The sequence below is a fragment of the Trifolium pratense genome, linkage group LG4, assembly GCF_020283565.1.
Source record: "Trifolium pratense cultivar HEN17-A07 linkage group LG4, ARS_RC_1.1, whole genome shotgun sequence".
Lineage (NCBI taxonomy): Eukaryota > Viridiplantae > Streptophyta > Magnoliopsida > Fabales > Fabaceae > Trifolium > Trifolium pratense.
In genome coordinates this window covers 48,164,493-48,192,083 of record NC_060062.1, presented here as the reverse complement: position 1 = coordinate 48,192,083, position 27,591 = coordinate 48,164,493, and the positions used below count along the sequence as shown (strand labels likewise).

The 27,591-nt window shown below is 32.5% G+C and overlaps 6 protein-coding genes across 8 annotated transcripts; 3 read left to right on the top strand and 3 right to left on the bottom strand.

Moving 5' to 3' along the window:
- On the top strand, nt 1–848 carry LOC123923132 (probable calcium-binding protein CML41). Its single transcript, XM_045975789.1, has one exon. It carries the CDS (start codon nt 153–155, stop codon nt 696–698), a length of 546 nt encoding a protein of 181 aa, XP_045831745.1. The 5' UTR covers nt 1–152; the 3' UTR covers nt 699–848.
- A 1,956-nt stretch (nt 849–2,804) lies between these two features.
- Nucleotides 2,805–4,623, top strand: LOC123881997 (probable pectate lyase 16). Its single transcript, XM_045930767.1, has 4 exons — nt 2,805–3,266; nt 3,684–4,039; nt 4,159–4,294; nt 4,399–4,623. Exons 1-4 carry the CDS (start codon nt 2,805–2,807, stop codon nt 4,621–4,623), a joined length of 1,179 nt encoding a protein of 392 aa, XP_045786723.1.
- Nucleotides 4,624–7,799: 3,176 nt separating this feature from the next.
- LOC123882000 (probable pectate lyase 4) lies at nt 7,800–9,605 on the top strand. Its single transcript, XM_045930769.1, has 4 exons — nt 7,800–8,261; nt 8,675–9,030; nt 9,141–9,276; nt 9,381–9,605. Exons 1-4 carry the CDS (start codon nt 7,800–7,802, stop codon nt 9,603–9,605), a joined length of 1,179 nt encoding a protein of 392 aa, XP_045786725.1.
- Nucleotides 9,606–10,138: 533 nt separating this feature from the next.
- LOC123923533 (serine/threonine receptor-like kinase NFP) lies at nt 10,139–12,174 on the bottom strand. The gene has a single exon (XM_045976224.1). It carries the CDS (start codon nt 12,006–12,008, stop codon nt 10,239–10,241), a length of 1,770 nt encoding a protein of 589 aa, XP_045832180.1. The 5' UTR covers nt 12,009–12,174; the 3' UTR covers nt 10,139–10,238.
- A 519-nt stretch (nt 12,175–12,693) lies between these two features.
- Nucleotides 12,694–18,628, bottom strand: LOC123923457 (V-type proton ATPase subunit H). The gene is made up of 12 exons (XM_045976143.1): nt 18,480–18,628; nt 18,302–18,383; nt 18,001–18,126; nt 17,778–17,880; nt 17,604–17,676; nt 15,965–16,030; nt 15,761–15,878; nt 15,165–15,326; nt 14,790–14,915; nt 14,493–14,618; nt 13,635–13,814; nt 12,694–13,224 (listed from the first exon to the last, which is right to left on the bottom strand). The coding sequence occupies exons 2-12, from the start codon at nt 18,329–18,331 to the stop codon at nt 12,976–12,978; spliced, it is 1,359 nt and encodes a 452-aa protein (XP_045832099.1). The 5' UTR covers nt 18,332–18,383; nt 18,480–18,628; the 3' UTR covers nt 12,694–12,975.
- A 1,589-nt stretch (nt 18,629–20,217) lies between these two features.
- On the bottom strand, nt 20,218–24,401 carry LOC123881660 (protein DA1-related 1-like). 3 transcript variants are annotated; one of them, XM_045930380.1, is made up of 12 exons: nt 24,118–24,401; nt 23,368–23,524; nt 23,176–23,266; nt 22,754–23,018; nt 22,506–22,626; nt 22,259–22,342; nt 21,971–22,090; nt 21,660–21,872; nt 21,471–21,533; nt 21,238–21,356; nt 20,964–21,022; nt 20,218–20,881 (listed from the first exon to the last, which is right to left on the bottom strand). In XM_045930380.1, the coding sequence occupies exons 2-12, from the start codon at nt 23,476–23,478 to the stop codon at nt 20,547–20,549; spliced, it is 1,581 nt and encodes a 526-aa protein (XP_045786336.1). In that variant the 5' UTR covers nt 23,479–23,524; nt 24,118–24,401; the 3' UTR covers nt 20,218–20,546. The 3 variants fall into 3 exon arrangements, with proteins under 3 accessions (XP_045786336.1, XP_045786337.1, XP_045786338.1); XM_045930381.1 differs by lacking the exon at nt 24,118–24,401 and adding an exon at nt 23,733–24,039; XM_045930382.1 differs by lacking the exon at nt 24,118–24,401 and having other exon boundaries at nt 23,176–23,283; nt 23,368–23,504.
- Between the last annotated feature and the right edge of the window lie 3,190 nt (nt 24,402–27,591).

Here is a 27,591-nt window from a genome sequence, read left to right as displayed (position 1 = left end):
TTTCCTTATATATATCCAGTCCTTTAATTTATTTATATATCAAAAGACTATCTATTAGTATAATTTCAAGTCACCTTTCAAATAATATATTAATATTTTTTTTATGTATTAAGAGAGAAAATTTGGTGTCTAAAATTTTCGTAGTTGTTATTATGGCTAGCATTCTAAAACCATCCAAATGGTTCTCTAGCAAAGGTCTTAAGCATAGATCAAAATCTTCCAATTCATCATCACTATGCTCTCCAAAATCTCCAATGATGAATTATAACAAGAATGAAGATGATAAAGGATTAAGAGAGGTTTTCAAATACTTTGATGGAGATGGAGATGGAAAAATTTCAGCCTATGAATTAAGGTCATATTTTGGGTCAATTGGAGAGCACATGTCTCATGAAGAAGCCGAAAGGGTGATTCGATATATCGATACCGATGCCGATGACTTGTTAGATTTTAATGATTTCATTAAGTTGATGAAAGGTGAAGAAGGAAGTGAAAATGATAAAGATTTAAGAAAAGCTTTTGAGATGTTTGTTTGGGATGAGAAAGAAGATTGTATTACTCCAAAAGGGTTGCAAAGGATGTTGCAACGTCTTGGAGATGATAGGTCTTATGAAGAGTGTGTTGTTATGATTGATGCATTTGATGTAGATCATAATGGGGTTCTTGATTTCGATGAGTTTCATCAAATGATGGTTTAATTAATATTAAACTTTAGTTAATTTTTCTCTATGTAAATGTTCATATTCCAAATGAGGTTTGGAATTGCAAAATTGCAAGATGAAATGTATATAATATTATTGAAATTTGTATGTTTTATACAATTCAAAAGAAAATATTGTGTTATCTCATTGGCTTTGAATCCATATTAAAAGTATTCTGTAGCCTAGACCGTTTTAATGCAAGGGTTAAATTTGTGCAGGAAAATTAGGAAAATCTTTTTTTTTTGGTCACTAGCATTCGAACCATTAGATTGATTAATCTGATTCAGAGTCAGTTCTGTATCATCAAGTGGTTACAATCCCGCTTAATTTTAGGCTTGAGCACATGGTTAAGAAAGAAAAATGTTGTGTACACCCGGTGGATATATACTTTAAGAGAGAACGAAATTGATGGAGTGGTGCAATTGATTGGTGCGATGAAAAAAAGGAAAGATAGAGAAAAATTATATGCTAAATGAGTATTAAAATAGTGTTATCGGAGATAATTATGAGTTGAATCTCAGACAGGTGTTGAAGATTAAAAAGGATTATGTGTTTATGAAAGAAAAGAATATTATGTGTTAAATGTGTAATTTTTAGGCTTGAGCATGACATATAGTGTACTTTGTACCTTTAAAGCCAAAGGAAAGTGACAGGAACAAGTTGGAAAACTAAAGAAAGTAACATGCCATGTCTACTTAATTAGTTCATTTTTTAGGGATTATATTAATGGTGAAAATATGGATCATTTGTTTAAGTTTTTAAAAAATTGTTTTTGAGATCGATAAAAATAGGCCATGATGCAATATGTAAGATAAAAATTAGAAATCGATATATATTATATAAAATTATAACACAATTATTTGGTATTATAATAGACTTTATCACCATTATCGAAAATATTGATATATTTATCAGGTCTTCCTTTGCCCGATTACTTGCTCTAGAATTTGAGGTTTTCAATGAGGCAAACTACAAAACAAGCTTATTTTAGCGTGACGGCAAATGAGACATAGTCAATCTATTTATAAGACCACAATCTAACTAGCACCACCCATCATAGACTAGGGACATAGACCCTAAGGTTGGGGCCTACATTTTGTTTCTACACAAATTAGAATTAATGTCCAAAACTCATTATTATTTTGTCGGGCCTAAGTATCATCAAATGGATCACAATTCACAACAACATCAACTCATTTTTATTAAAACAAAAACTCACAATTACCAACATAGTGTGATACAAGTGGTAGATACTTGGGTCCCTTAACCATTTGGTCCTGGGTTTGATCCTCGACTGGTGTGTATGGAGAAGTATTTGTTGGGAGAGGTCAACCCCTTAAATGGATCACAGTTACCTCGAAGGGATTAGTCTCTGCAGTTGCGCGCAGAGGATACATTTGGTTTACGAAAAAAATAAAGAAAAACACACAATTAATTGTATACAATAAAATATTAGAAAATATTCTAACACAAGCTTCAAAGTATTTCATTAATGTGGTGAGTTGTTCATGGCGGAGTTTAATTAATTTAGCACATTAGGCTTAAAAAATAAGGATTAAAAAATTACACAATCCAATAGTATCATGCAATATATTGATATCAATTATTTTTAAACTACACAAAATTAGCTCCATCAATCATAAAAAACAAATCAAACATACATATATTAACCAATACAATAACAATAAGACTTATAGACAATTTTTCATTCGTCTAAACCAATTTGTATTATTGCATCTGATTCATCTCCTTTGCTAGTTATTGTCTAAATTTTGCTAATTGTTAAAATTTACACTAAGATTTAAAACAAACTAAACCCACCTTCTTTCTATTTTTAGTTTCCCTCTTAAATGAGTGAGTCCTTTAGGTAGAGCTCGACACAACAACTTGAACAAACTTCCAAGCACCAAACAATCACTAACAACTTTAACATATGTTATCACTTGCTCCCACCATTAACAAACTAACAACTTTAACATATATTATGCTCACACCATTATTCTCCCATATAAAAAGCATGCAAACCCTCTTCCTTCTTATCATCCCTCTCTTCTCAATAACTCAATTAGTATTATAATTAATTCAAAACAAGTATATTGAACCATGACTTTTAATAAATTAATCAACTCCATCTTTTGGTGCTTTATTTTACTTGTTGTTATGGTGACATTTTTCACTACACATGTTAGTTCTACCAAGCACTCTAAGATAGAAGGCATGCAAATGAATGTGATTGATCAATGTTGGAGACTCAATCCTGAATGGAGGAAACATCGACAACAACTTGCCATTTGCTCGGTAGGCTTTGTAGGAAAAATGACAAATAACATAGGCAATGACCTAATCCATTATAAAGTTACTGATCCTAGTGACCACCCTTTAAACCCAAGACCTGGAACTTTGAGATATGGAGCTTCTAGAATTCAAGGTAAAATTTGGATCACATTTCAAAAGGATATGAACATTAAGCTTGAGAAACCCCTTCTCATTAGTAGTTTCACCACCATTGACGGTCGGGGTGTCAATGTTCACATTGCTGATAATGCGTGCTTGATGATATATAAGGTAATGATTAACAATCAACTTGATATCAATTAAAAGAATTGAATTTAAGAGGAAAATTATAGATGAAACAAATGGCCAATATATTGGATTATCCTCCACAACAGCGGCGCAATAAAACAAATTTTGCGTAAAAAAGTTCTACCTAGGTTGGCCTAATTAAAAAAATTGCTACACCATTATATTGTGGGAGATGGTCCAAAACAAAAAAAAAATTCTTTATTTTATCATGTCTATCATTTATATAACATTAACATTAGAGATATTTTGATTTTTTTCTCTAACTTTTGTCAATAACTTATTTTTCATTCCGATTTATACAATTATTATTTTTATTATTTTTAAATTTCTTCTTTTTATATTTCAAACACATATCTACCAATTCCTAACTTAGAATACATGTTTATTATTTGTAATTAGGCAACAAACATAATCATCCATGGGATTAGGGTTCATCATTGTCGACCTCAAGCTGCTGGAATGGTGATGGGTCCCAATGGAAATATAATTTCATTGGGTCAAGTGGATGGAGATGCAATTAGATTGGTTTCAGCTTCAAAGATTTGGATTGATCATAACACACTTTTTGATTGCCAAGATGGTCTTCTAGACGTTACACGAGGTTCCACCGATATTACAATCTCCAACAATTGGTTTAGAGAGCAAAATAAGGTTATGCTTCTTGGACATGATGATGGATTTGTGAGAGACAAAAACATGAAAGTCACTGTTGTATACAATTATTTTGGACCTAATTGCCAACAACGCATGCCTAGGTAATTAACAATTACAAAATTAATAATTTTTACAATAAAGTAAATTAGTAGTTAAAAAATAAATTTTTTCCAAAAGTTACTGTATTAACTATTTTTATTATTAATTGAAAACTTTACAGAATTCGTTATGGATATGCACATGTTGCGAATAATTTGTACATGGGATGGGTCCAATATGCAATAGGAGGAAATATGCAACCAAGCCTCAAAAGCCAAGCAAACCTCTTTATAGCGCCAACCACAGGGAATAAGGAGGTAATTATTTCAAGCAATACGCAAAGCTTTGTGTCATTTATAAAATGGGTACTATATGTTATATTAGTTGAGTAATTGATTAATTAATTACATAATGTGTGTAGGTGACATGGAGAAAAAGTAGTAACGGAATTGGAGACATGTGGGAATTTTATTCAGTTGGGGATGCTTTTGAAAATGGAGCATCTTTCATGGAAACAAAAGGTGGACAAGTGAAAAAACTGAATTATAGCCCTGTACAAAATTTTAAAGTTGTTGATGCCAAATTTGTGAGATCATTGACAAGATCATCTGGTGTATTACAATGCAGTAAAACCTCAATATGTTGAGTTAAAATTTGTGTGCAATAGTTGTTCACCCTTCATGATCTTATTGATTTGAGAGATTGCATTTTACTATCTATTTATGAATATACTTTCTTCTTGAAAAAATCTTATGTACTTTAAAAGAAATACTGCAGATAGACCTCATCAATTGGAGAATGAGATTCAAATTAATAAAAGATGTTTTCTCTTCCCACCCCCCGTGAATCTATTATCCCCCCTGAGTTTCCAATTTTGCCCTTGAAAAAACTTCGGTTCGTAGAAACCGAAGTTTTTTTTTTGCCTTGAAAACAAATTTCGGTTTCTAAAAACTGAAATTTACTCTGAATTTGCACTAGTAAAAATTCGGTTTCTGCGAACCAAATTTTTCTGCAAGGGCAAAATTGGAATATTGGGGGGTATAGAAGATTCACGGGAGGTGGGAAGAGAAAACATCTTAATAAAATAAATGACGGAAATTTGCTCCCCCAATCCATTGAAACTCCACTATTTATGTATTGAAAACAGTGTAATTAGTATGTATACTTTAAATTAGGCTTGTAGCATGTACTTTGGGAGTTTTAATCTGGAATGGGCCTGACTTGTATTGATCCAATAGTCATAAACAAGTATTTTACACTTATTTATTGAAAACATTTAAATATTTATAAAATCTAGTCCAGTATTTACAAAGGGAAGGAAAACGTTAAATTTTATATTCCCTCTTTTTAAAAAAAAAAAAATTGTAAAAGGGAAAAATTGTTATTAATAATTAAAGTGATACTAATTTTCATTTTAAAATCATCTCCGGTGAAATTTGAACTATATTTCTTGAGTTATTACAAGATCAAACTCTCATCGCTATTCACTAGCACAAAGCTCTTGGACCAAACTTACATATGCAAACGGATCTTTTACTATTGATACAATAATTTTGCACTTTGTCTAATATGCACAAGTGAAACAAATTTGTTACTATGCACAAATTTACTTTTGTCATTGAGTCAATATGTGACATCATATCACATTTGATCCAATGGTAAAACTTATTAATTTAATCGTTGTGGATGGTGAAAAACTTATATGAACTTGTACATCATAGACTTGATCATAATTAGACATATATATTAAGTTCACTTGAATGATAATCACAAAATGACTTTTAGGAATTATTGTATGTTAAAAGGACTATATTTGTTGTTCACTAAGTTAGAGGAACAAAGGCACGAAACTTTAAAATAAATTTTTTTTATCGGAAAATATCTCATTCATTATAATCAATAAGTTCATATAGTATAATAGATCAGACAGGATCAGAGACATTCTCAAACCATAAAAGAGAACCTAAATTCATAGCTACGCCTACCTAGGCCATGAGCAGCAGTGTATATATTCAATTCTAGTACAAACTCCACAAATACAGTTTCTATACACAAATAAAGTATCTAAGATACAATACATATAATTGCAAAATAGTTCTAATATGAACAAAACTTGTATCATATGTATAGTATACTATACATATCAATCTAACTATTCAAAGAAAAATTGTTGCTACCAATTATTTCTACACATTCTTATAAGGGATAAATATGTTATTGATACTCATAAATATTCAAAGTTTTGTTTTTCGTCCCCAAAAAAAATTTCTTCAAATATTGGTCCCTCTAAAATTTTCTGTTTCAAAAAATGGTCCATGCTATTAAACTTGGCTAACCAACTTTGATGTGACATGCTGACGTGGCCATTTTTTATGATGGGGCTTGATGACTGGTATACATGTGACAATAAGGATTGCTTTAAAAAAAAAAGGAATAAAAGGGATCCCAAGACAGGAACTAGTTGGAAAACCGAGGAAAGTAACATATCATGTCTACTTACTTAGTTCATTTTTTAGGGATTATATTAATGGTGAAAATATGGATCATTTGTTTAAACTTTTAAAAAAAAATTATATATTTTAGAGAACCATAAAAGAATAGGCTCTTAGATATCGATATATTATATGAAATTAGAACACACTTATTTGGTAAGTATTATATGACCAACTCTTCCTTTGTCTGATCACATGCTCTAGGATTTGAGGTTCTTAATGGGACAAACCACAAACAAGTTTATTTCAGCGTGGCGGCAAAGGAGACATAGTCAATCTATTTATAAGATCACAACTCTAGTACCATTCATTATAGACTAAAGGTTGAGCCTACACTTTGTTTCTGCACAAATCAAAATTAAATCCAAAGCCCATTATTATTAATCAAATTTGTCGAATCTAAACATCATCAAATGAATTGCAATAAAATCAACCAGTTTTTATTAAAATCAAAACTCACAATTAATTCTTGCTCACAAAATATTAGAAAATATTCCGAGCTATGTCATTAATGTGGCTAGTTGTTCATGGTGGAGTTTAATTTAGCACATTAGAAGAATATTTTCTTAAAAAATAATGATTAAAAAATTACACATTCCAATAGTAATAGTATATCATTTAAAAAAAAAAAACTCAATATTTAGTCTAAGTACCAGCTAATTCGAGACGACCAATCTCATCATCCACTTGCGATGACTCTATATAAAATCAGATTTTTTTTTTCTACTCTATGAATTAACCACCAAAATTGACATGAAAAGAAAGGGAAGGAGAACTCTCCAAATTCTCAACGAAGGACAACCCAGGTGGGTTAGTAATAGTATATATCATGTAATATATTGATATCAATCATTTTTAAACTACACAAATTAACTCCATCAAACATAGATATATTAAGTTATTAACAAATACAATAACAATAAGATTGTCATAGACAATTTTTTGTTCGCCAAACCCATTTGTATTATTGCTTCCCATACATCTCCTTCGCTAGTTAATTATTGTCTAAATTTAAACTAAGGAGTTAAAACAAACTAAACCCACACTTTTCTATTTTTAGTTCCCCTCTTAACGAGTGAGTCCCTTGGCTAGAGCTCGACACAACAACTTGAACAAACTTCCAAGCACCAAACAATCACTAACAACTTTAACCTATGTTATCACTTGCTCCCACCATTAACAAACTAACAACTTTAACCTATACTATCACTTCACACCATTATTCTCCCATATAAAAACCATGCAACCCTCTTCCTTCTTACCATCCCTATCTTCTCAATAACTCAATTAGTATTATAATTAATTCATAATTAAACAAGTATTTTGAACCATGGCTTTTAATAAATTAATCAACTCCATCTTTTGGTGCTTTATTCTACTTGTTGTTATGGTCACATTTTTCACTACAAATGTTAGTTCTACCAAGCAATCTAAGATTGAAGGCATGCAAATGAATGTGATTGATCAATGTTGGAGACTCAATCCTGAATGGAGGAAACATCGACAACAACTTGCTGTTTGCTCGGTAGGCTTTGCAGGAAAAATGACAAACAACATAGGTAAAGACCTAATCCATTATAAAGTTACTGATCCTAGTGACCACCCTTTAAACCCAAGACCTGGAACTTTGAGATATGGAGCTTCTAGAATTCAAGGTAAAGTTTGGATCACATTTCAAAAGGATATGAACATTAAGCTTGAGAAACCCCTTCTCATTAGTAGTTTCACCACCATTGACGGTCGGGGTGTCAATGTCCACATTGCTGATAATGCGTGCTTGATGATATATAAGGTAATGATTAACAATCAACTTGATATTAATTAAAAGAATTGAATTTAAGAGGAAAATTATAGATGAAACAAATGGCCAATTGGATTATCTCCCACAACTGCGGTGCAGTAAAACAAATTTCATGTAAAAAAGTTCTACCTAGGTTGGCCTAGTTAAAAAATTGCTACACCATTATATTGTGGGAGATGATCAGAAAATAAAAACAAGTTTTCTTTATTTTATCATCTCTATCATTTATATAACATTAAAATTAGAGATATTTTTATCTTCTTTATTTCTCTAACTTTTGCCCATAATTTATTTTTCATTCGGATTTATACGATTACTATTATTTTTAAATTTCTTCTTTTTATATTTTAAGCACAAATCTGTCAATTCCTAACTTAGAATACATGTTTATTATTTGTAATTAGACAACAAACATAATCATCCACGGGATTAGGGTTCATCATTGTCGACCTCAAGCTGCTGGAATGGTGATGGGTCCCAATGGAAATATAATGCCATTGGGTCAAGTGGATGGAGATGCAATTAGATTGGTTTCAGCGTCAAAGATTTGGATTGATCATAACACACTTTATGATTGCCAAGATGGTCTTCTAGACGTTACACGAGGTTCCACTGATATTACAATCTCCAACAACTGGTTTAGAGAGCAAAATAAGGTTATGCTTCTTGGACACGATGATGGATTTGTGAGAGATAAAAACATGAAAGTCACTGTTGTATACAATTATTTTGGACCTAATTGCAACCAACGCATGCCTAGGTAATTAATAGTTGTAAAATTAATAATTTTGACAATAAACTAAATTAGTAGTTAACATTTTTCTTTCAAAAGTTATTAATTGTTTTTATTATTAATTGAAAACTATACAGAATTCGTCATGGATATGCACATGTTGCGAATAATTTGTACATGGGATGGGTGCAATATGCAATAGGTGGAAGTATGGAACCAAGCCTCAAAAGCCAATCAAACCTCTTTATAGCACCAACCACGGGAAAAAAGGAGGTAATTAATACAAGCAATACTTAAAACTTTGTGTCATTTATAAAATGGGTACTATGTGTTATATTAGTTGAGTAATTGATTAATTAATTACATAATGTGTGTAGGTGACATGGAGAAAAAGTAGTAACAGAATTGGAGATATGTGGGAATTTTATTCAGTTGGGGATGCTTTTGAAAATGGAGCATCCTTCATGGAAACAAAAGGCGGACAAGTGAAAAAACCGAATTATACCCCTGAACAAAGTTTTAAAGTTGCTGATGCCAAATTTGTGAGATCATTGACAAGATCATCCGGTGTGTTACAATGCAGTAAAACCTCAATATGTTGAGTTAAAATATGTGTGGAAGAGTTGTTCACCCTCTGTGATCTTATTGATTTGAGAGATTAAGTTTTACTATCTAATTATGAAATATACTTTCCTCTTGAAAAAATCTTATGTACTTTAAAAGAAATACAGCAAATAGACCTCATCAATTGGAGAATGGGATTAAAATAAATAAAGGAAATTTGTTTCCAAGTCTATTGAAACTTCATTATTTATGTATTGAGAACAGTGTAGTTAGTATGTATATTTAAAGTTAGGCTTGTAGCATATACTTTGGGAGGTTCTGACTTGTATTGGTTGAGGATTCAATCCCACTTGTTATACTAAAAAAAAGCTAATTATTACTATACATTCTACTATTGATGCATTCGTTTTGAATTATGCAATATTGATTAACAAGTACACGTATTTTACAATAGCCATAAACAATATTTTATAGGCAGATAATAAGGACCAAGAGATTATATGCAAAATAGTTCTAATATGAACAAAACTTGTATCATATGTAGTACAGTATACATAGCAATCTAACCATTCATATGTTCCTACCAATTATTTCTACACATTCTTATAATCTTGCACAATTTTTATACTAATTTAAGGCATAAACAATATACAAAATTTGCATTCCCTCACTCAACGAGCTATGATGGAATTAACCACTCCAGTAATAACCTCAACATCTAATCCATAAGTAGATCTCTCTAACAAAGTAGGAGAGTGTTGAGTGAGAAGAGAAAGGCTAAGAACAACTTCTCCCATAGTTGGTCTTAACAAAACTTGTTCTTTTATGCAATTCATAGCCAAAGAGAACAAACTCATAGCTTCAACAACATTATAAATCCTCCCCAACTTAGGATCAATCCATTTTCTAACTCTTTCCTCTCTCTTTTCTTCTATATCAAAAACTCCCTTAATATCTTTCCACAAAATATTCACCTCAGCATTTTCGATACACGACAAAAACTTCTTTCCTGTTATTAACTCCAACAGAATCACCCCATAAGCAAAAACATCAACTTTTGTTATCATAGGATTCTTTGTAGTTCTTGCAACAGAAAAATTTGATATCTTGGCCTTAAAGTTTGAGTCAAGAAGAATGTTACTTGATTTGATTTTCCTATGGACTATACTTGGTTGTGTGTGTTCATGCATGTATTGCAGACCAATTGCAACATCAATTGCTATGCTTAACCTTTGACTCCAACTAAGAGTGAAAAACTCAGAGAACAACCAGTTATAAAGAGATCCATTTTCAGCATATTCATACACAAGAAAGTGATTTACACCATCATATCCAGAAGAGACACCAATTAGTTTCACAAGATTTGCATGATTTACTTTCTGTAGAATCATCAACTCTTCTGTGACTGTGATATCTTCCTTTACATTTTTCACAGCTAAAACATGACCATCGATTTTAGCCTTGTACATCGATTTCCCTATCCTACACCGTTCATGGAGGTTCATTGTAGCTTGCATAATCATACTAACTTCATACACTTCTGGCTTACTTACATAGTTTGAAACTTCAGAAATTAACTTAGAGGGCACACACTTATTCTCACAAGCCTCTCTTTTCCTCAAACAATATACATAAACAAGTAATAATGACAGTGATATCAGAAGAGTGCATCCTAGACTAATGCCAATGGAAATGATAATCTGAAAATGATTAGTTCTTTTTCTTTCCGGTGAAGAATATAATTGAGAAAGAGCTGGTAAGTTTTTCACTGGGATAAAAACTGGAAGGTTGGCTGCAGCAGTGAAGTTTTGACCAAATTTGTTTGCATTTGCAGTGATTATGTCATGTGGTGATGCACCAAACATGGAAGCTACAAGGGTAAGATTGTCATTAGGCTTCCATATATAAGTAATCAAGTACTCTAAGTCTATCCCTTTTGAAGGGCAGCTACAGAATATAGGAATGATTACTTTGGTGCCTACTGTCAACATATATGGATTCAAGTTTGGGTTTGAATCTTCCACTGTCATCCAATTAGTGAGATTCTGATATGAAATGGTTGAAAGGTAATAGAAACTTTCACCTTGTTTGATCAAGTGTGAAATATTGGCAAAAGAGTAGTTTCCATTTCCACTGCAACCACAAGTTATAGGTATCAGCAAAAGCTGGCCTGGAATGAGGTTCATATTTTCATCTTTTATGTTGCTTGTTCTTGCAATGGATAGAGGACTGGTGTCAAAAATATCAGATATGCTTGTGAGGGTTAAAAAATTTGGAGACTGAGCAGAGTATGCAACATATGTGTCATAGGAAGGAGTGGAATTTAAAGGGTATGAGAAATTTGTTCCATTGGTTTGTGGCAATTGAAGTAGCATAAGTGTGGCAGAAAAGAACATGAATGCAAGAAATAGTGTGTGATCTGGAATGGAGGAAGAAACCATTTTTGTCAAAGGTGGTGAACAAATGAAAGACACAAGGGAAGAGAAAAGGAAATGTGTAATAGTTAAGAGATAATCAGATTCAGTGTTGTTAATAACATATAGTTTGTTGGATTAATAAAATCAGCTGGAGATTTTGTCTATAGCTTCAACCTTTATTATCTTCTGTTGCTTTCTTATTTCTTGACACATTGGACAATATTTGTCATTTGTGTAGACGAATGGAATTGCAGTGAAATTGTGAAAATTCTATATTGTATTTTACTTCTAACGTTTCATCTAAGAATGTGTAATTTACTTGAGTATTCTAATGCCAAATCTATCTTAGGACGGCTAGTTGTCTTTGCTACCACTTTTATATAGGGATTACGACAGTTATAGGCCACATAACAAACCCTAAACACCAAATAATTTGAAACCTCCGCAGGACTTATATAGAGATTAAGCATAAATATACTCTTGAAAGAATGAGAGAGCAAAATGTTAAAACTACATTAAAAAATATATATAAACTCTAACAAACTTTCAGAAAATACAAACATAATGTTGCAAAGACGCTTGCGTATTTCGGTACACAGTAAAGTAAAAGATCTATGTTCTGGGAAGAAATATCTCAACAATTTCTCACCACTCAAATCATTATTTTGAAAAGAGCATATTTAAGTAGCTAATTTTTCAAGAAATTACATATCCATGCTAATGATAATTTTGATTTCTAAAATCTGTATTCAACATGTCCAGAAAGCACAACCGAGTATAAAGTTACAAAACTTGATTTATTCAATAGCAGAATATCAAGGATACTTATTTCTCATAGGCTCCAAACCGAAATCTTAATGACCATAAACAATAAATTATTAAAACAATGAATAAGCCTTGTACATAGGAGAGTCAATCCTGTTTGAGAGATACCCGGAGAGTTCAAGGAATTAAGTGCATACAATAAATAGGCCACCCCACCAAAATAGAACTAGACCTGCAAGAAGCTCGCATACTTTGCACCCAAGAAAAGTCGTTGGATGCAGAGCAGTGCATTTTTAGTTACCTCAGCACTCTCATGATTCATTAGTTTCATCACTCGTTCCTTGGCTTTAAGGTCTGTCACAATGATCCGCCCAGCTGGATGGACCTGGATGAACTGTGAAATGTCAAAGCAAGCAACAGCTAGAGTCCTTGGATCATTGGACGAGTCCAAAATTGTTAATAGGACCCTTAGAATCTGCAACAGATGAAAGAGTATGAATAGATTGTAAATGAATTTTTGTGAGAAGATAAAGAGCACACAATAAGATTACAATAAGACAATCTTTAATTTCAGGGATTTGTTTTTTGATTGCCAAATGGCTCTCCGCATACATAATCATCTGTTCTTGCTATAGAAATGTTCACATCACTCTTGAGGGGCAAAAGAAACATTCATGTTAAACATCTGATAGATTCCATAAGCAAGAGGGAACAACACATATGTGGGTTTTCTACATTCATGAACATTATCCTATTAATGTTTCTGATAACCATTTCTATCAAGGGTAAACACGTTGAGTCCCAGAGTTACCAATTCTTATACTTCAGGAAATTACAAAGAAAATAAAATGGAATCACAAGTATGCCAGAGATAATGCAATATACCTGGAAATCATGCTCTTCAAAATTGGTTATATTTTCCCGCCAAAATATGGGATCTTTGTGCATAGGAGACCAATCCAGATTGCCAAGAAGAACTTCTTGCTTGTACTTATCAAAAGAACTTAGTTTCTTGATGTTATCCTTAAGCCCTTCTTCCAAAGAGTTCAGTGCCTCCAACAAGTCCTATTAAAACTTTTCTAATCAATAGAAAATTCGGGAAAGCTACATGAAATAGATACTTTCAAAAGGAAATGTCCCATCTCCATAATGGGAGAAGAACAAAATAGAGTTATATGATGTTCAAAATAGTGCCAATTCGAGCAAAAAGTAAGACAAAACAGAAAAAGTTCCCTATAAATGAAAAAAAAAAAAAAAAAGGTCACTGGTAGACTCTATAAATGTGTATATTCATGTTTACTAACACAATGTGGTCCGAACGTTTATATATGCTTGGAGCAGAAAATGCATATCAAAACAAGAGAAAGGAACAAGTTGTGATTATGGAAAACAAGTAAGATAATACATGGTGCTAAGGTAGCAAGATTCAATGTTATGTAATCCAATTTCATCAACCACATTTTCAAGACATCATATATATGATACGGCTATTAAATAAGCATTTGATGGGGAGATGGGGATCCAATCATTCCAAAGACTTTGAGAAGACAAACACTCTATATCACAAACATGGTCACATTCAAAAACTAATTCAGTTCTGACTGTAAATAAATCAACAGTGGCGAAATCTACATCAAAAGTCACTTCAAGTAATTGAACTCTGCATGACACCTATTATAGTTTTATGACAACTCAACAAATATATTTTCAGCAGGAAAGTTTGTGCAGGTCATAATTCTTCACCTCATCACTCCATGCTTGTGCTTTCAAACTTTGAACAACTTGTGGCAGCTGAAGATCAACCATCTGAGCACCCAATGTCCCTTTTGACATCAAGTTCTTAAGTGTCAAGACAACAACTCTAACAACCTAACAAAATTGGCAAAAGAGTTGTGTAACATTAGACTTCTATGACTGAACCGAGAAACCTTCTCATCCTAGTCATCATAAAATTATAACTATTGCCACGAAAAAAGAAACCTGGATAACCTATGTTAGTAAAAAAATGAGACGAACATGAATAGAACATGTAAGCTATACCTTTTCTTTTGTGGAACTTTTAACAACTTCAATCAGTCTTGGAAGGGTCCTTGAAGTAGCCAAATATTCAATTGCAGGCTCATAATATGATAAGAGCCATATGCAGAGACATGTTTCATAAAGAAGCTGTTACAGACGAAATTCTCAATTAAGTTCAGGTGTCACTCCATCAGTGTTCTTCAAATTGAAATTAGTATTAGGCAAGATGCATGAAGCATATTTAATTTAGCCATCAATAACAACATGCAATACAAGTATAGCTAGATATACCATGCTTACGCAGGCACCTATAGGTAGAATTCATATGGTTCAACTATGGTTAGATCTACTTATTCAGAATTTTCATACTTTCGAGGAAGAGTCCAGCAAACTTACCTGAATAGATTGTTGAGTGGATGCTGGACAAATCAGTGGCACGAGCAACTTGACCCCATCAGCTTGAACAAAGGAAGACCTAACTACAGGTTCCTTAAGTAGAGTTGATAGGCAATTGATAGCAGTCGGAACTCCACGAGTAGGATGAGAAGGTTTCTTCAGCTACAGATAATTAGATGAGCATGTATTACTTTTTCTATGTAAAAAGTTATAGAACTGACTCTGTTCACATCTTTGGGTTTAAGATGCCTTTATTTTTACTCACGTCAAGCAACATCTTATAAACAAAATACGGACACTTCTCCCAATGAGGATTCATATCATGGAACCCCACAAGTGAGGGACGAGCCTCTTTTACAACGACCCAACCACCGTTGGTAGATCAAATGTGACTCTCATACTGTATAATTGTTCTTCACATAACAAGCTAGCATACATTTAACATGACAAACTCAAAAATATTTCTTTCAGAGGTAAACATCTTTATCTTGCTTGCAAAGACCTTTACATATCTCAAATTCATTTACAACAGCAAGATTATCAGCTGATGAACTGAATTTAGGTTAGTGAAAAGGAAGAGTTTTAGTATTACACACCTGCTCACAAAGCCATTTTACCAATCCTATCAAAACATCATCAATGCTGGTAAATGGTTTCTTTTCATTTGAAGTTTCTCCATTTGATGCAACGCCACTCTGATTTTTTGGCCTGACACTACAATCAGAAGGTGAAATTTTTTGGTATAATTCTGAAAACTTTATGAATTAAAATGTCAGAATGCCTCATGTTTGTAGTATTACCTAACTATTAAAGCGAGGATCTTACAACTTTTCTCTTGTACGAACCAATTTCCTTTCCGGAGCAATCTGAAAGATGGACAGTATTGTTATTTTTTATTTTTTATTGTTTATATTGCGTAACTTTGGAGTACAAGGAAAACACACAACAGTCATATTATGATTTGATACAAAAAAGACTAAATGCTAACCTTTATTTACACTAATACAAGATACAAACAAATAAATCTGAGAACTAATCTTCAGAGAGATTCTAAGATACTTTATGATAAGAAACTAAACCTAATCCTATGAGATAATATAATATACTCTTAACATGATACTAAGATATTTTAATATCTCTAAACACTCCCCCTCAAGCCAAAGCTTTGTTATTAAAAATTAAATCTTTGAAAGAACAACCAAATAATATAATTTGATGTGAAAATCAGTAGGCCAGATCACATCTTGAACAATAGTCGAGACCAAACTTCTGTGGTGACAAAAACTAGCATTAGACCGTAAGTGGGCCAAAAAAATCAGCCAAACCATAACTGAGACAGGATCAATACCAAAATACAACTAAGTCAGAACCGATACCAAAGCGCAACTGAAACAACTTGTACCAAAATGCAACTAAGTCAGAACCGATACCAAAGCGCAACTGAAACAACTTGTACCAAAATGCAACTCAGACAAAACATTGTTAGAAGTCCCGCATTGACTAGAGATATGGCATAGATAGCCTTTATAAGTGTGGTGCAAACCTCAACTCTCAAGCTAGCTTTTGTGGTTGAGTATAGGCCTCGCAAATTCTAACATGGTATCAGAGCCTATCCTAGATCCATTTGTTGTTTGTTGAGGAGACTTCCCATATTTGGGCCACCCGTTGTTGTTGATCCCACGTTCCAGCTTGTTCAGTTCTGGACGTGAGGGGGTGTGTTAGAAGTCCCGCATTGGCTAGAGATATGACATAGATAGCCTTTATAAGTGTGGTGCAAACCTCAACTCTCAAGCTAGCTTTTGTGGTTAAGTATAGGCCTCACAAATTCTAACGTAAAAAATTACAACTGAGACAAAACAAGTTTTTCAAAGAAACACATCCAATTGTAAGTCCGGTGATATAAGAAAAACAAAGATAGATTGGAAAGTACACATTGAGTTGTTCATGGCGGTGCAAATGGTGACAAAACCAAACTCAAATGACCCACGAGTTGAAACTAGTCCCAACAAAAACTAGGAAAGGTCATCAAATCAAGCATGACCGACCAGTGGCATGACAAATAAGCGTCCGGAAGGTGGCACGTGGATTGATGGAAGAAAGTGACAGCAATGGGCAGAAAAGGAATCTAAATATAATCATTATATTGAAGTACAGAGCATTAGGGAACTTGGATTGGAAGTAGAATAGTGACGGGATAAGTCTTGGAGGGTAGTATGGATCTGATACCATATTAAAGAGTTTTATATAAAGAGGGAAGCGAATGAACTAAACACACAGCAAAAGAAAATTATTAAATACGATCTGCTAAATCAACATGGTCGCAACCACATTACATTAAAATAAATCTCTGAAATTTAGTCTACCTGAGGTTCTATCATCGCCAAAGCAAAGTAAATAATTAATATGCAAAACAAAAACATATTCAGAGTAAATACTTAACTTAGGAAAGGCTCATAAGTATCATCATCCGCAAGGGCATTGTCATGAAAAAGTCTAGCTCTTTTCGGGTTCGCTGCAAAGATAACAAATTTAAAGATTTATCTATCTAATTATGCCACTAATAACAGACAATAAACAATATGAAACAAAACGCAATTTTATTCAACAAATTACCTGTCAGCATTTCATCTATCAAAGCCAAAACATACTCTACAGTATCCTCCTTGAAAATATCGCGCAAAACACGAACAAACACGCGAACATAAGCCGGACCATCCTACCACACAACAAAGTAAAATTCTCAACACTACAAATAATCAAACTCGAAATCGTAAATCAAATCTACTACAATTCAAAATTCAAATCAAAATTAAACACAATAAATAATAATAATTACATCATCAAGCAACTGTGCTCTCTGACTCTCTGATCGATGATCGTAACGCCTTAAGAGCTGAAGGCTTGTTCCAGAAATCAGCTTGGTGGACATGTAGGTTTCCCATGGGATATCCCTATTCAGAACCTTCCAGAAAACAATAACACAATGTCAATTGAAGATCGAAGAAATTGTAATTCACAATAACATAGAAAAACGAAAAAATCGAAACGAAAACAGTTTGTAATTGAACGGAATCGGGATTTTGAAATCAGATCGGAGAATTGAGTAACAATCGGATAAGGATCGGATCGAAATAAACCTGATCGGTGGTTAATTCGGCTTGGTCCATGATAGTGGAGAACGAACCCTAGAATTCGGAGAGTTCGGTCGAGAAACTGTTACTGTAACAAGAAAGAAGAGAGAATGGAATTGAATGAATGAAATGCGAGTGAAATGAAATTGAAATGAAGGGAAGTAAGAGAGAGAAGTTTATTTACCTGTTTGTTGTAAGTAGCGTCGGTAAATTGGTGGTTCTTTTGGATATGAAGAGAAAAACAGAGAAGTGATGAGAAGATGATGAAGGTTGAAGGAGGAGAGGAGTAGTACTATGATATGATATCTATCGTTCTCCCTCCACGAACATGTTTTACAATCATGTTCATCCATATTACACGTGGTTGTCCATCACACACTATTTTCTTTTCCTAGGTTAAAAATGTAATTCGCAAGAGTCTATTGACTTTTATTCGAAATCTAAGTTTTTTTTTTTTTATTTTTATATTTTTAATTTTATGTGGTTTTTTCTTTTTTGTTTTTTTATATTTTTTTATCATTTTTTTATTGACTAATCTTTCTATAATATTTTTATTGTTTTTTTCCCTACTTTTATGCATATATATTGTTCTGTTTTTTTGGTAAGATATATTATTCTGTTTTGTTTCTATCTATAATTTATTTTGTTCTTATTTTTAAGCATATCATTTTTTATTTTTTTTTATATTCTTTCTATATATTTTTTTTAGTAAAATTGCAATGATGGATATAAAACTTGCAACGTAGTTAAAAGTAATAAGAATAAATTAGTAACTTTAGTGGTAATCGATTTTAATATATTATAAGTAGAATCAATGCATTAAAAATTTAATATTTTTTTTACAGCTAAAAATTGAAATATTTAATCTTTTGAATAAATCAATTTAAATGTCAAGATCTAGTGCTAACGATAGTTGTAACGGAGGTGGTAGATTTTTTTTTTTTGATAAGCAAAGAATGAATTATAAGGAGTACAAGGGGTACCCAACCCTTACAATTCTAAAAGAAGCCATTAGATGCTAAAAATGCAAGATAATGGATCTTTACACCAATCTGAAAATACAAGAGAAGACTTAGAAGCTATTCTACCAACAAACCAAAACCAGGAGATATAAATAATTTGATTCATTAAGGATTGCAAGTTAATGACATCTCCTCTAAACATTATATTATTACGGGCTCGCCACAAGCTCCATGTGGTTGCCAACCAAATTACATGTCGAGCTTTTGCATAAGACTTATTCTTCACCAAAGCACCAAAGGATATAAAGTGCTGCCAACAAACTTCATAGGGGATAAAATCCACATTCAGCCAGACGAAAATTCCCTTCCAAATTTGTTGCGAAAAAGAACAGTTGAAAAACACATGGTCAATATCTTCCTCTTCTTTGAAATAGGTGTTAAATAAATAATAATAATAATAATAATAATAATAATAATAATAATATAAGTCATGGGCATCTAGGATTATATTCAATTTTACAGGGGAGAATTTTCTAATTTGTAGAAAACTGGTGCAACAGGATACAGCCAGTAGAGGGTACTTTCCCACCATGGGAAAAAAAAAATCTTTCCCCACCTTAACATGCACCTTCCCTCCATAGCTTTCTCCTCTCTTTCCCTCCTAATTCCCAAATTCAAGATTTTATGTTATGTTGATTTCAATTGATAAGCAATGGCCAATTGACACATTTAAGCAACTTACATCCACATCCACATTCATTCAAATCAAAGGAAGTTTCATATTGTCTTACTAACACTTAATTATAATTTTGTCTTAGAAACCAATATCATGGTAACTCAAAAAAAAATTATGTACTTCATTTTGTAGTTAGGAACATAATGAATTGCAATGAAGACTCTTTATACCCATTCTTACTTATACAATGATGTTATAGGATAAAAAATCATGCAAATTCAACATATACAAAATTGATACTTTATTGTATATCTGTAATTTCAACTACTATAAGGTATTTTGTGATACATATATATGGAGCATAAGGTTCCAAACTGCAAATATTTAAGTATATAGATTACAGTAACTGCACACTTGACCCTCAATACAATTGCAGCAACTTTACACTTAACACTCACATATTTTCAATCCTTATTTTGTGTAGAGTCTGGTGAAATTATACAATTTTGAAATATTTGGTTCCTATATAACTTTTGGATTTAATTTATATGACAAAGCTCAAATATATTGGTTGATGTAAAGGTGAGAAAATTGTATTTATATCACCATTTCTTTATGGATAACTTCCGGTGATTCGGATATGGTCAAGGGTCCGTCTAAGCCCATATTTGAGCACTGCTTGGTTACCCTCTCTGAATCCATCTCCATATGCTGGTGAGCTATCTGACTCAATCTGGTGTTTAAAAAATTTACCGAGTTCCTTTTCGAAATCGGACCGTTTACCCTTCTTTGATGAAGTGGAGGAAGGTGATGATGAAGACGAAGATGAAGTTGAGGATGATGATGCTTCTTCACTTCCAGAGCCGGAATAGATCTCCGAATCTAACCACATATGAGCCAAGACTTGGCATATTCCTTCTTCAACTTCTGGCCTCAGATTGCCATAGCCTGTCAAGAAAATCACAACATTTTATCACTGAAATATAAATTTTTCAAACTTGTTTTGATCACCGGAAAGATGAAACAGTACCTTTAAGTCTAAGCCAAGCATGCATCATTTCATGAGCTAGGATTGATCCTGTCAGTAACCTACAAATATAAAATCATTGAATTAAGTAACCTACAAATATAAATTGTTGAGCACGGAAATAGACAGGAAGTAAACCAAGTGATTGAGCACAATTGGTTATTGAGCTCCAGTTAGGTCAAATAGTTCGGGAGAATCTGAGTTCGAATCATGGCTGAAACTCCTATGGAAACCGGAGGTAAAGACAAAAAAAACATAGATGGTATCAGAAAGATACCTAGGAAGGCCGTACAAAACAAGTATGGCTGTCACTTCACATCGACGTATCAGCCTAAAAGGCTCGGTTATCATATCTATGACACGGTAGCCTGCTCCTATACTTGGTCTCCTCAAAATCTGGAATTACAAAAAATTAAAGTTAAATGAATACTACTGCATGATAAACAGATATTTATTTTGCGAATTAAAATCATCAACGAAGATACAAATTCATGAGTAAAACATTCTTACAGTGGGGACAGTTTGCTCTTCTGACAAACAAAGTCCTCTAGTTTCAGGTAAGTGGTGATGACCCTAAATTCAATAATCGAAAAGCAAAAGAACGAGCAATCCATAATCAGGACAGTAGAAAAATTATGATACTGAGAAAGGAAATAAAGGCACATTTCATGCATGAAAGTTCAAAACACAAACTATTACGTTCTTTTCCCCTTCCATGGCTTCATTCAGTGCTTGTCTCTCAACCAAAAGCATAGGAATTTGCTGCTCGATTTTCATATGCAAACCTTCATAAAATTCTTGTATTTCAAGATAGAGAGGCTGGCATTCATGAGTATCCATAATAGCCGAATCCAGACACTCAAGGCACAACTTTCGACCATCATCAAGCAAAAGATATTTTGTGTCCGTTGACTGCACTGATTGGAAAATTTCATATCAATTGTTGAAAGGGAGAAGTCGAAAAAAAACCGACAGTGTTTCATCGTTGGTAAAAACATGTGATAACTGACCTCCATTCTCTGACAGCTACAACAACGAGGAGTGCCATCGCGCTCGTGTGATGGACAATATTTTTGTAGCCAGAAAGGATGTGCTCTATACTCAATGAGGCCAGCTGAATTTTGTGGGATCTGTAAAGAAAGAATCAATTTTGTGCCAGAAAGTTAAACTTTCACAGTATTGAAATATCATAGTTCAAGAACAGCTTAATAAGTATTTTTGAAATTTCTAGTTCACATCAAAATTTAACAAAACATTTTGAAAATATGCAAGTGAAAATCAAACCAACTGCTACTTACGAAGATCTTGCAAACATCACACCTTGGGTGATGCAGCTCCTTATAGCATGGTTTATGGTAAGGGCGATTTCCAGACATGGAATACTGTAATGTATAAAGATCGAAGCATTATTTACAATCATATTGAGCATAAAAAATCAAGGAAAATAAGTTAAAGAACATTATTAATGAATTCCTCAAGAAAGTTTAAATAAGTAGAAATAAGTATAGTCATGTTAGCGAGCAACAATTAGAACAAGACTCGAACCTCGTAATCAGTGATTGGCAGTTTGCAAGCATGGCAGCAAAAACATTCTGGATGCCATACAGCTCCCATGCAACTCAAAAATCTTCCATGGCCAATCTCGGCATTGCAGCCAGCACAGATTCTGCAAGCAAGTTTTCCAGTAACCGGTTTTAGTCTAAGGTTTTATATATAAGATTCATGAATCTATGAAAGGGAATTTACCACAAAGTTCAGACTACAGATAGAGATGTCATATTTTGTATAGTTACCTATATACAGGCGGAAAGAGGTTTGTAAAAGGTTGAAATATAGAATCGGTTTGAGATCGAGGAGGTGAACCAATGCTCAAACTTTCTTGAATTGCCCTGGCAAGTTGTTCATCTTCCTCAAGTTGAACTTCATCGATATTTTTGTCTTCATCCTGTTGAATTTTAGCAACATGGTCATCTTCATCTTGTTGAACATCACTGACACGGTCATCTTCCTCGTCATCAAGTGGACACAGTTCTTCATCTTCAGATTCAGATTCGTCCTCTGAAGTATAGGCAAAAAAGAATGAGGCCTATTTAAACGCTTTTTCAGCCGGGGGGAAAAAAAGTATCTTCTTCCAATCAAATTTCTAACTATACAAAAGATATGTCAATATGCATTTGCACGATTAACCACTGATTTACAAAAACATAAATCTTACCTATAACTTTTTTCCCTTTATGATCTTCCTCGGCAAGAGAGAGCGCAATTGCACGATCAATTTCTTCTCTCTCAAAATCATTCAAATCATCCTGCATTCAGTTTGCCACTATTGCAACTTCAATCTCTTTTATATAAGTCAGAAAAGAGCTAATTTTTGTACTATACATACAAGCATAAACTGTTATATTACCACTGAATTATCATTATTATTGGAATCTCTGTCGTGTCCATATTTCCCGTCGTATCCTCGTCCTGAATATTTATGACTGGAACCCTTTAACAACTTGGTAAGCCAACCCATACAATCTTGTTATCTGTAGGTTGGCAAACCTTATCTCGAAATTTACCTACAATTTACATAAAATGAAATCGCGCAGATTAATTAAGCATGCCAAGAAACTACAAGTCCTCAAAATTCAATCAAACTTCATATGCAGCAGCAGCAGCACGATAATCATTAATCCGGATTCATAAAAGAAAATTACAAACAAATTCTACCAGCAAACATTCTCTAATACTATATAAACAATTAAATGAAGAGAAAGCAAGAATTACTCTTTCAAAACCAAGAAAAAAGCTGAATTTTGAATCCAAATCCAATCAAGCACACTAGATAGTAAATAGCTCAAACCAACAACACACAAATATAGCTTCATAATTAATAAAAAAACTATTTTTTTTTCTTCATTTACTTTTTCAATTCTGAAAGCAACAACTAAATATAGCTGGATAATTAATAAAAATTTAATAGAATTGCTTCAAAGGAATTCAAATTGCACATGCCTATAAAAAAAGAAACAATCTTTCACCAACCCCACCATCAATATTGATTGAAAACACAGCAAGCATAAACAAAACAACCCATGATTGAAAATTTGTTAGAGCAAAGATAGTAAAAGGAACAAAAGAAAGGAACTTTATGAGTCACAAGAGAACTTACCAGGAAAAGATTATGAATCAGATGAATCAAATGAATCCCAACTTTATTGTATAAAAAAATATATAAAAAAATTGAATGAGATGAATATTTGATTCACATTAATACATATAGAGTCAAACCCAACCACACAGAGAGAGTAATATGGTTGGTTTGTTAAGAAGTTTCTCTTTCTCTCTCTCTCTCTATATATTGTGTCATGTTACAGTGTAATGTGTGTGTGAGATTTCATAATTAGCTTTTTATGAGTGCAAAGAGTGAAAAGTTGAAGGAAGTACTTGGATCCTACGCAAAATATAGGCAAATCCAAAAGTGATAGATAAAATAAAAATGCCAAGTGTAATTTTTTTATTTTTTTTATTTTCTTTTTAATGGAAACTCAGACACGATAAGTATGAAGGAGAGAAGTATTGTTGGTGGTAGAGTTGAGAATAAAAATTTAGACGATCGAAAATTAAATTCTAATATTCATATAATAATATATTTTGTAGGCTATAAAATGAATAACGGTTGGGATTTGGAGCTTTTTAGGAGCTTTTTTTTTTTTAAAGAAAATACAATAAACTTATTTCATTAACAATAAAAGATTCAATTCAACGATGAACATTTTATTTTTATTTTTTTGACAAAGAGCATTTTATTTTATGTTTTAAAAACGAATTACGTTGAATTTGAAATCCAAAATTTTGTTATTTAAGTGATTTAAGTGTGTGGATCATTTATATTTTGGTTTTGAACAATCACACACTACATGTATATGTGGATAAAAAGTTAAGATTAAAAGCAATTGAGTCATAGCTTAACTCTCTCTTTTTTCCACTCAGTGCCACACTCTTATTTCTGATTTTTCTTTTGCTTTTTTCTTGGTTCATTCATTAGAGAGTGATGATTTAGGATCAATTTTGATCCAGAATCACCCATTTTGATTGTTTTTATTTCTTTTTCAATTTAATAAGTGATTTACACGTAATTTTAGGTTTCATTTGAGTTTTTTCCTTTGTGATTTCTTCGTTTGGTGTTTGTTTTATTCGCGTTTTAGTGCAGAGTTGTTTGTTATCCCGTCTTCGTACGATGTTTGTCCCGTCTTTGTACGGTGTTTGTTTTGTTTAAATTTACAGATTTGTTTCAATCCAAATTCAGTGCAGATTCAATGATTTTAGAGTTGTCAAATGAACCCAACGTCAGGAAATGAAAGAGGCCGCGCCGCCCTAAGCATCATGCCTGTTTTGATCCTTGTTCCCCTTCTCGCCTCGCCTTGCAAATCCGAAGGCATAACTATTCTGAACAATTGGATGTTATTATATCAATCAATTGTAGGCTTGTCATATTTATAGACATTGAGTCGTTTTATGTTATTAACTCGGATGTTGTGAGCTTGTTTGCAGATTCATCCTTTTTAATTTTTAGTTAATTTGAATATGGAATGATTTCGATTAATATATATATATATATATATATATATATATATATTAAAAAAGCAATTGAGTCATAATATGAATATTTTGTCGGTTGAATGTCCAAGTTGTCTTTTTAAAAGATTGGTTCAATGTCCAATTTGACAATTCTAATATTTTTTGTTTCTATTTTTCCACTCCTAAGTGTGAGTTTTAAATTTTATTTAATTCAATGCCACTGTGTTCCACTGCTGTCATGTGGGTCCATTTATCTTTGTCATTTTTCCTACCACATTCAACCAAACGTAATTGACACCATAAAGTATATAGAAAAAAACATTTGCGGTTGAAATAGCTTAGGAGAGTGGGAGGGTGAATGATACAGGTTTTGTTTCATTTTGTGTTCTGCTCTATAGTGGTGACTAAGTCTATAATAAACTGTTTTCGATGGTGACATTGTCTTGTGTTGTGATTGTTTTATTTAGAGTGTTTGATAATGCAGTCATAAAAATTTATTATGAGTAAGTTGACTATTTAAAAGTGAGTTAAATGTAAAGGTTGGTTGAACAATCATTTAGTGTAAAAATTAATGTTTAGATTAAGAGTTTTATTTTATTTTTCTTCTAGTTAAAATAATTTTTAAAAGTAAAATTAATTATACTCGAAAGACCAAACATGTTAAAATGAATTATACACCTCTAGAATTATTTTTGTTTCTTACAAAAAAGCATATCACAATTAATTTAACAAACTTCTGTTTTTTTTTTTGGCTAAAAAAAATGTATTTGTTCACTTTTTTTCTTTTTGCTCATTGTTGCTCTTTTAACAAAAAGTAGTAGTACTTTAATTCTGGGGTTTGATGTTTGATGACACAATGTTCATAATTTTTTATCTATAAATGAAATGATGAATATTACTAAAATTTATGTACATAATTGTAAAATTCTGAATTTAAATTTATGTGAAAACATTTAACTAATAATATTGACAGTATCAATTAAATTAAACTTATTAACAAATTCTAAATTCAACTTCTTTAAATTTCATAATAATGTATGTAGATGCACCTATATCTCGTAGGTGATAGTATTATTGGAGCTCAATGATAATATCAGATCAGTTGATATAAATAAATGAGGCACATCCAACATATAAAGACATCTTATAAGGCATGACCAACCCAAAAATATATTAAGGCATGAGGTTAGTATATAAAATAATGCCTTTTTAATTTTGTGGTAGGTGATATATGGGTGACGGAGTCTGTATGAGTCGGTTGGATAGATTCCTTCTTTCAGAGGTTTGGTGTCAAAATTGGCCTAATTGTTTGTAAATAACTTTACCTCGGGGGATGTCTGATCATTTGTCCTATTGTCTACTATGGATGAAGAAAATTGAGCTCTTGAACTATTTCACATGATTCGGAGTTGGTCGGATTTGTCGGGGTATAAAGTAGTTTGTAATTGCAAAATGCAGGTCTTTTAATGTTTAGGGAGGTTATGATTTAAAGGATAAATTGAATCTTGGAAGGAATATTGAGGTTAGGCTTAAATAAACTAAAGTGCGGATGCATTTTCTTGAAAGGGGAGGAAACATGGCTGAATGACAAAGAAAGAGAGGAAATTTGTGCATTATCTTCTCAAAATGATGTCATTATCAAGATTGAACTGTAGCGATCAATGGTAGAAGTCTTGCTTGATTTGGTTGAAAGATGGTGATGCTAATTTTAACTTTTTTCGCTATGTCATGTCTAGTCGGAAGAGAGGGAATGCTATTCATAACTTGGTAGTTAAGGGTAATCAGTTGGAGGGGGTGTCGGGAATCGATAATGCTATTTAAATTATTTTGAAAAGCATTTTTGGGACCTAAAATGAATCAACCAGGTATTGATAATTTGCAATTTCAATTATTTTGAAAAGCCCTAACATCGCCCTATTTCTTTAGTGGTGGTGTTTATATAAAGTATTGGCTAATCGTCTTCGATGTGTAATTGGCTTGCTAATGAATTGGCCGATGATGCTAAAAGAAAAAAAAAAGGAGATGATTATTTTCAAAGTTGATTTTGAGAAGGCTTATGAATTAG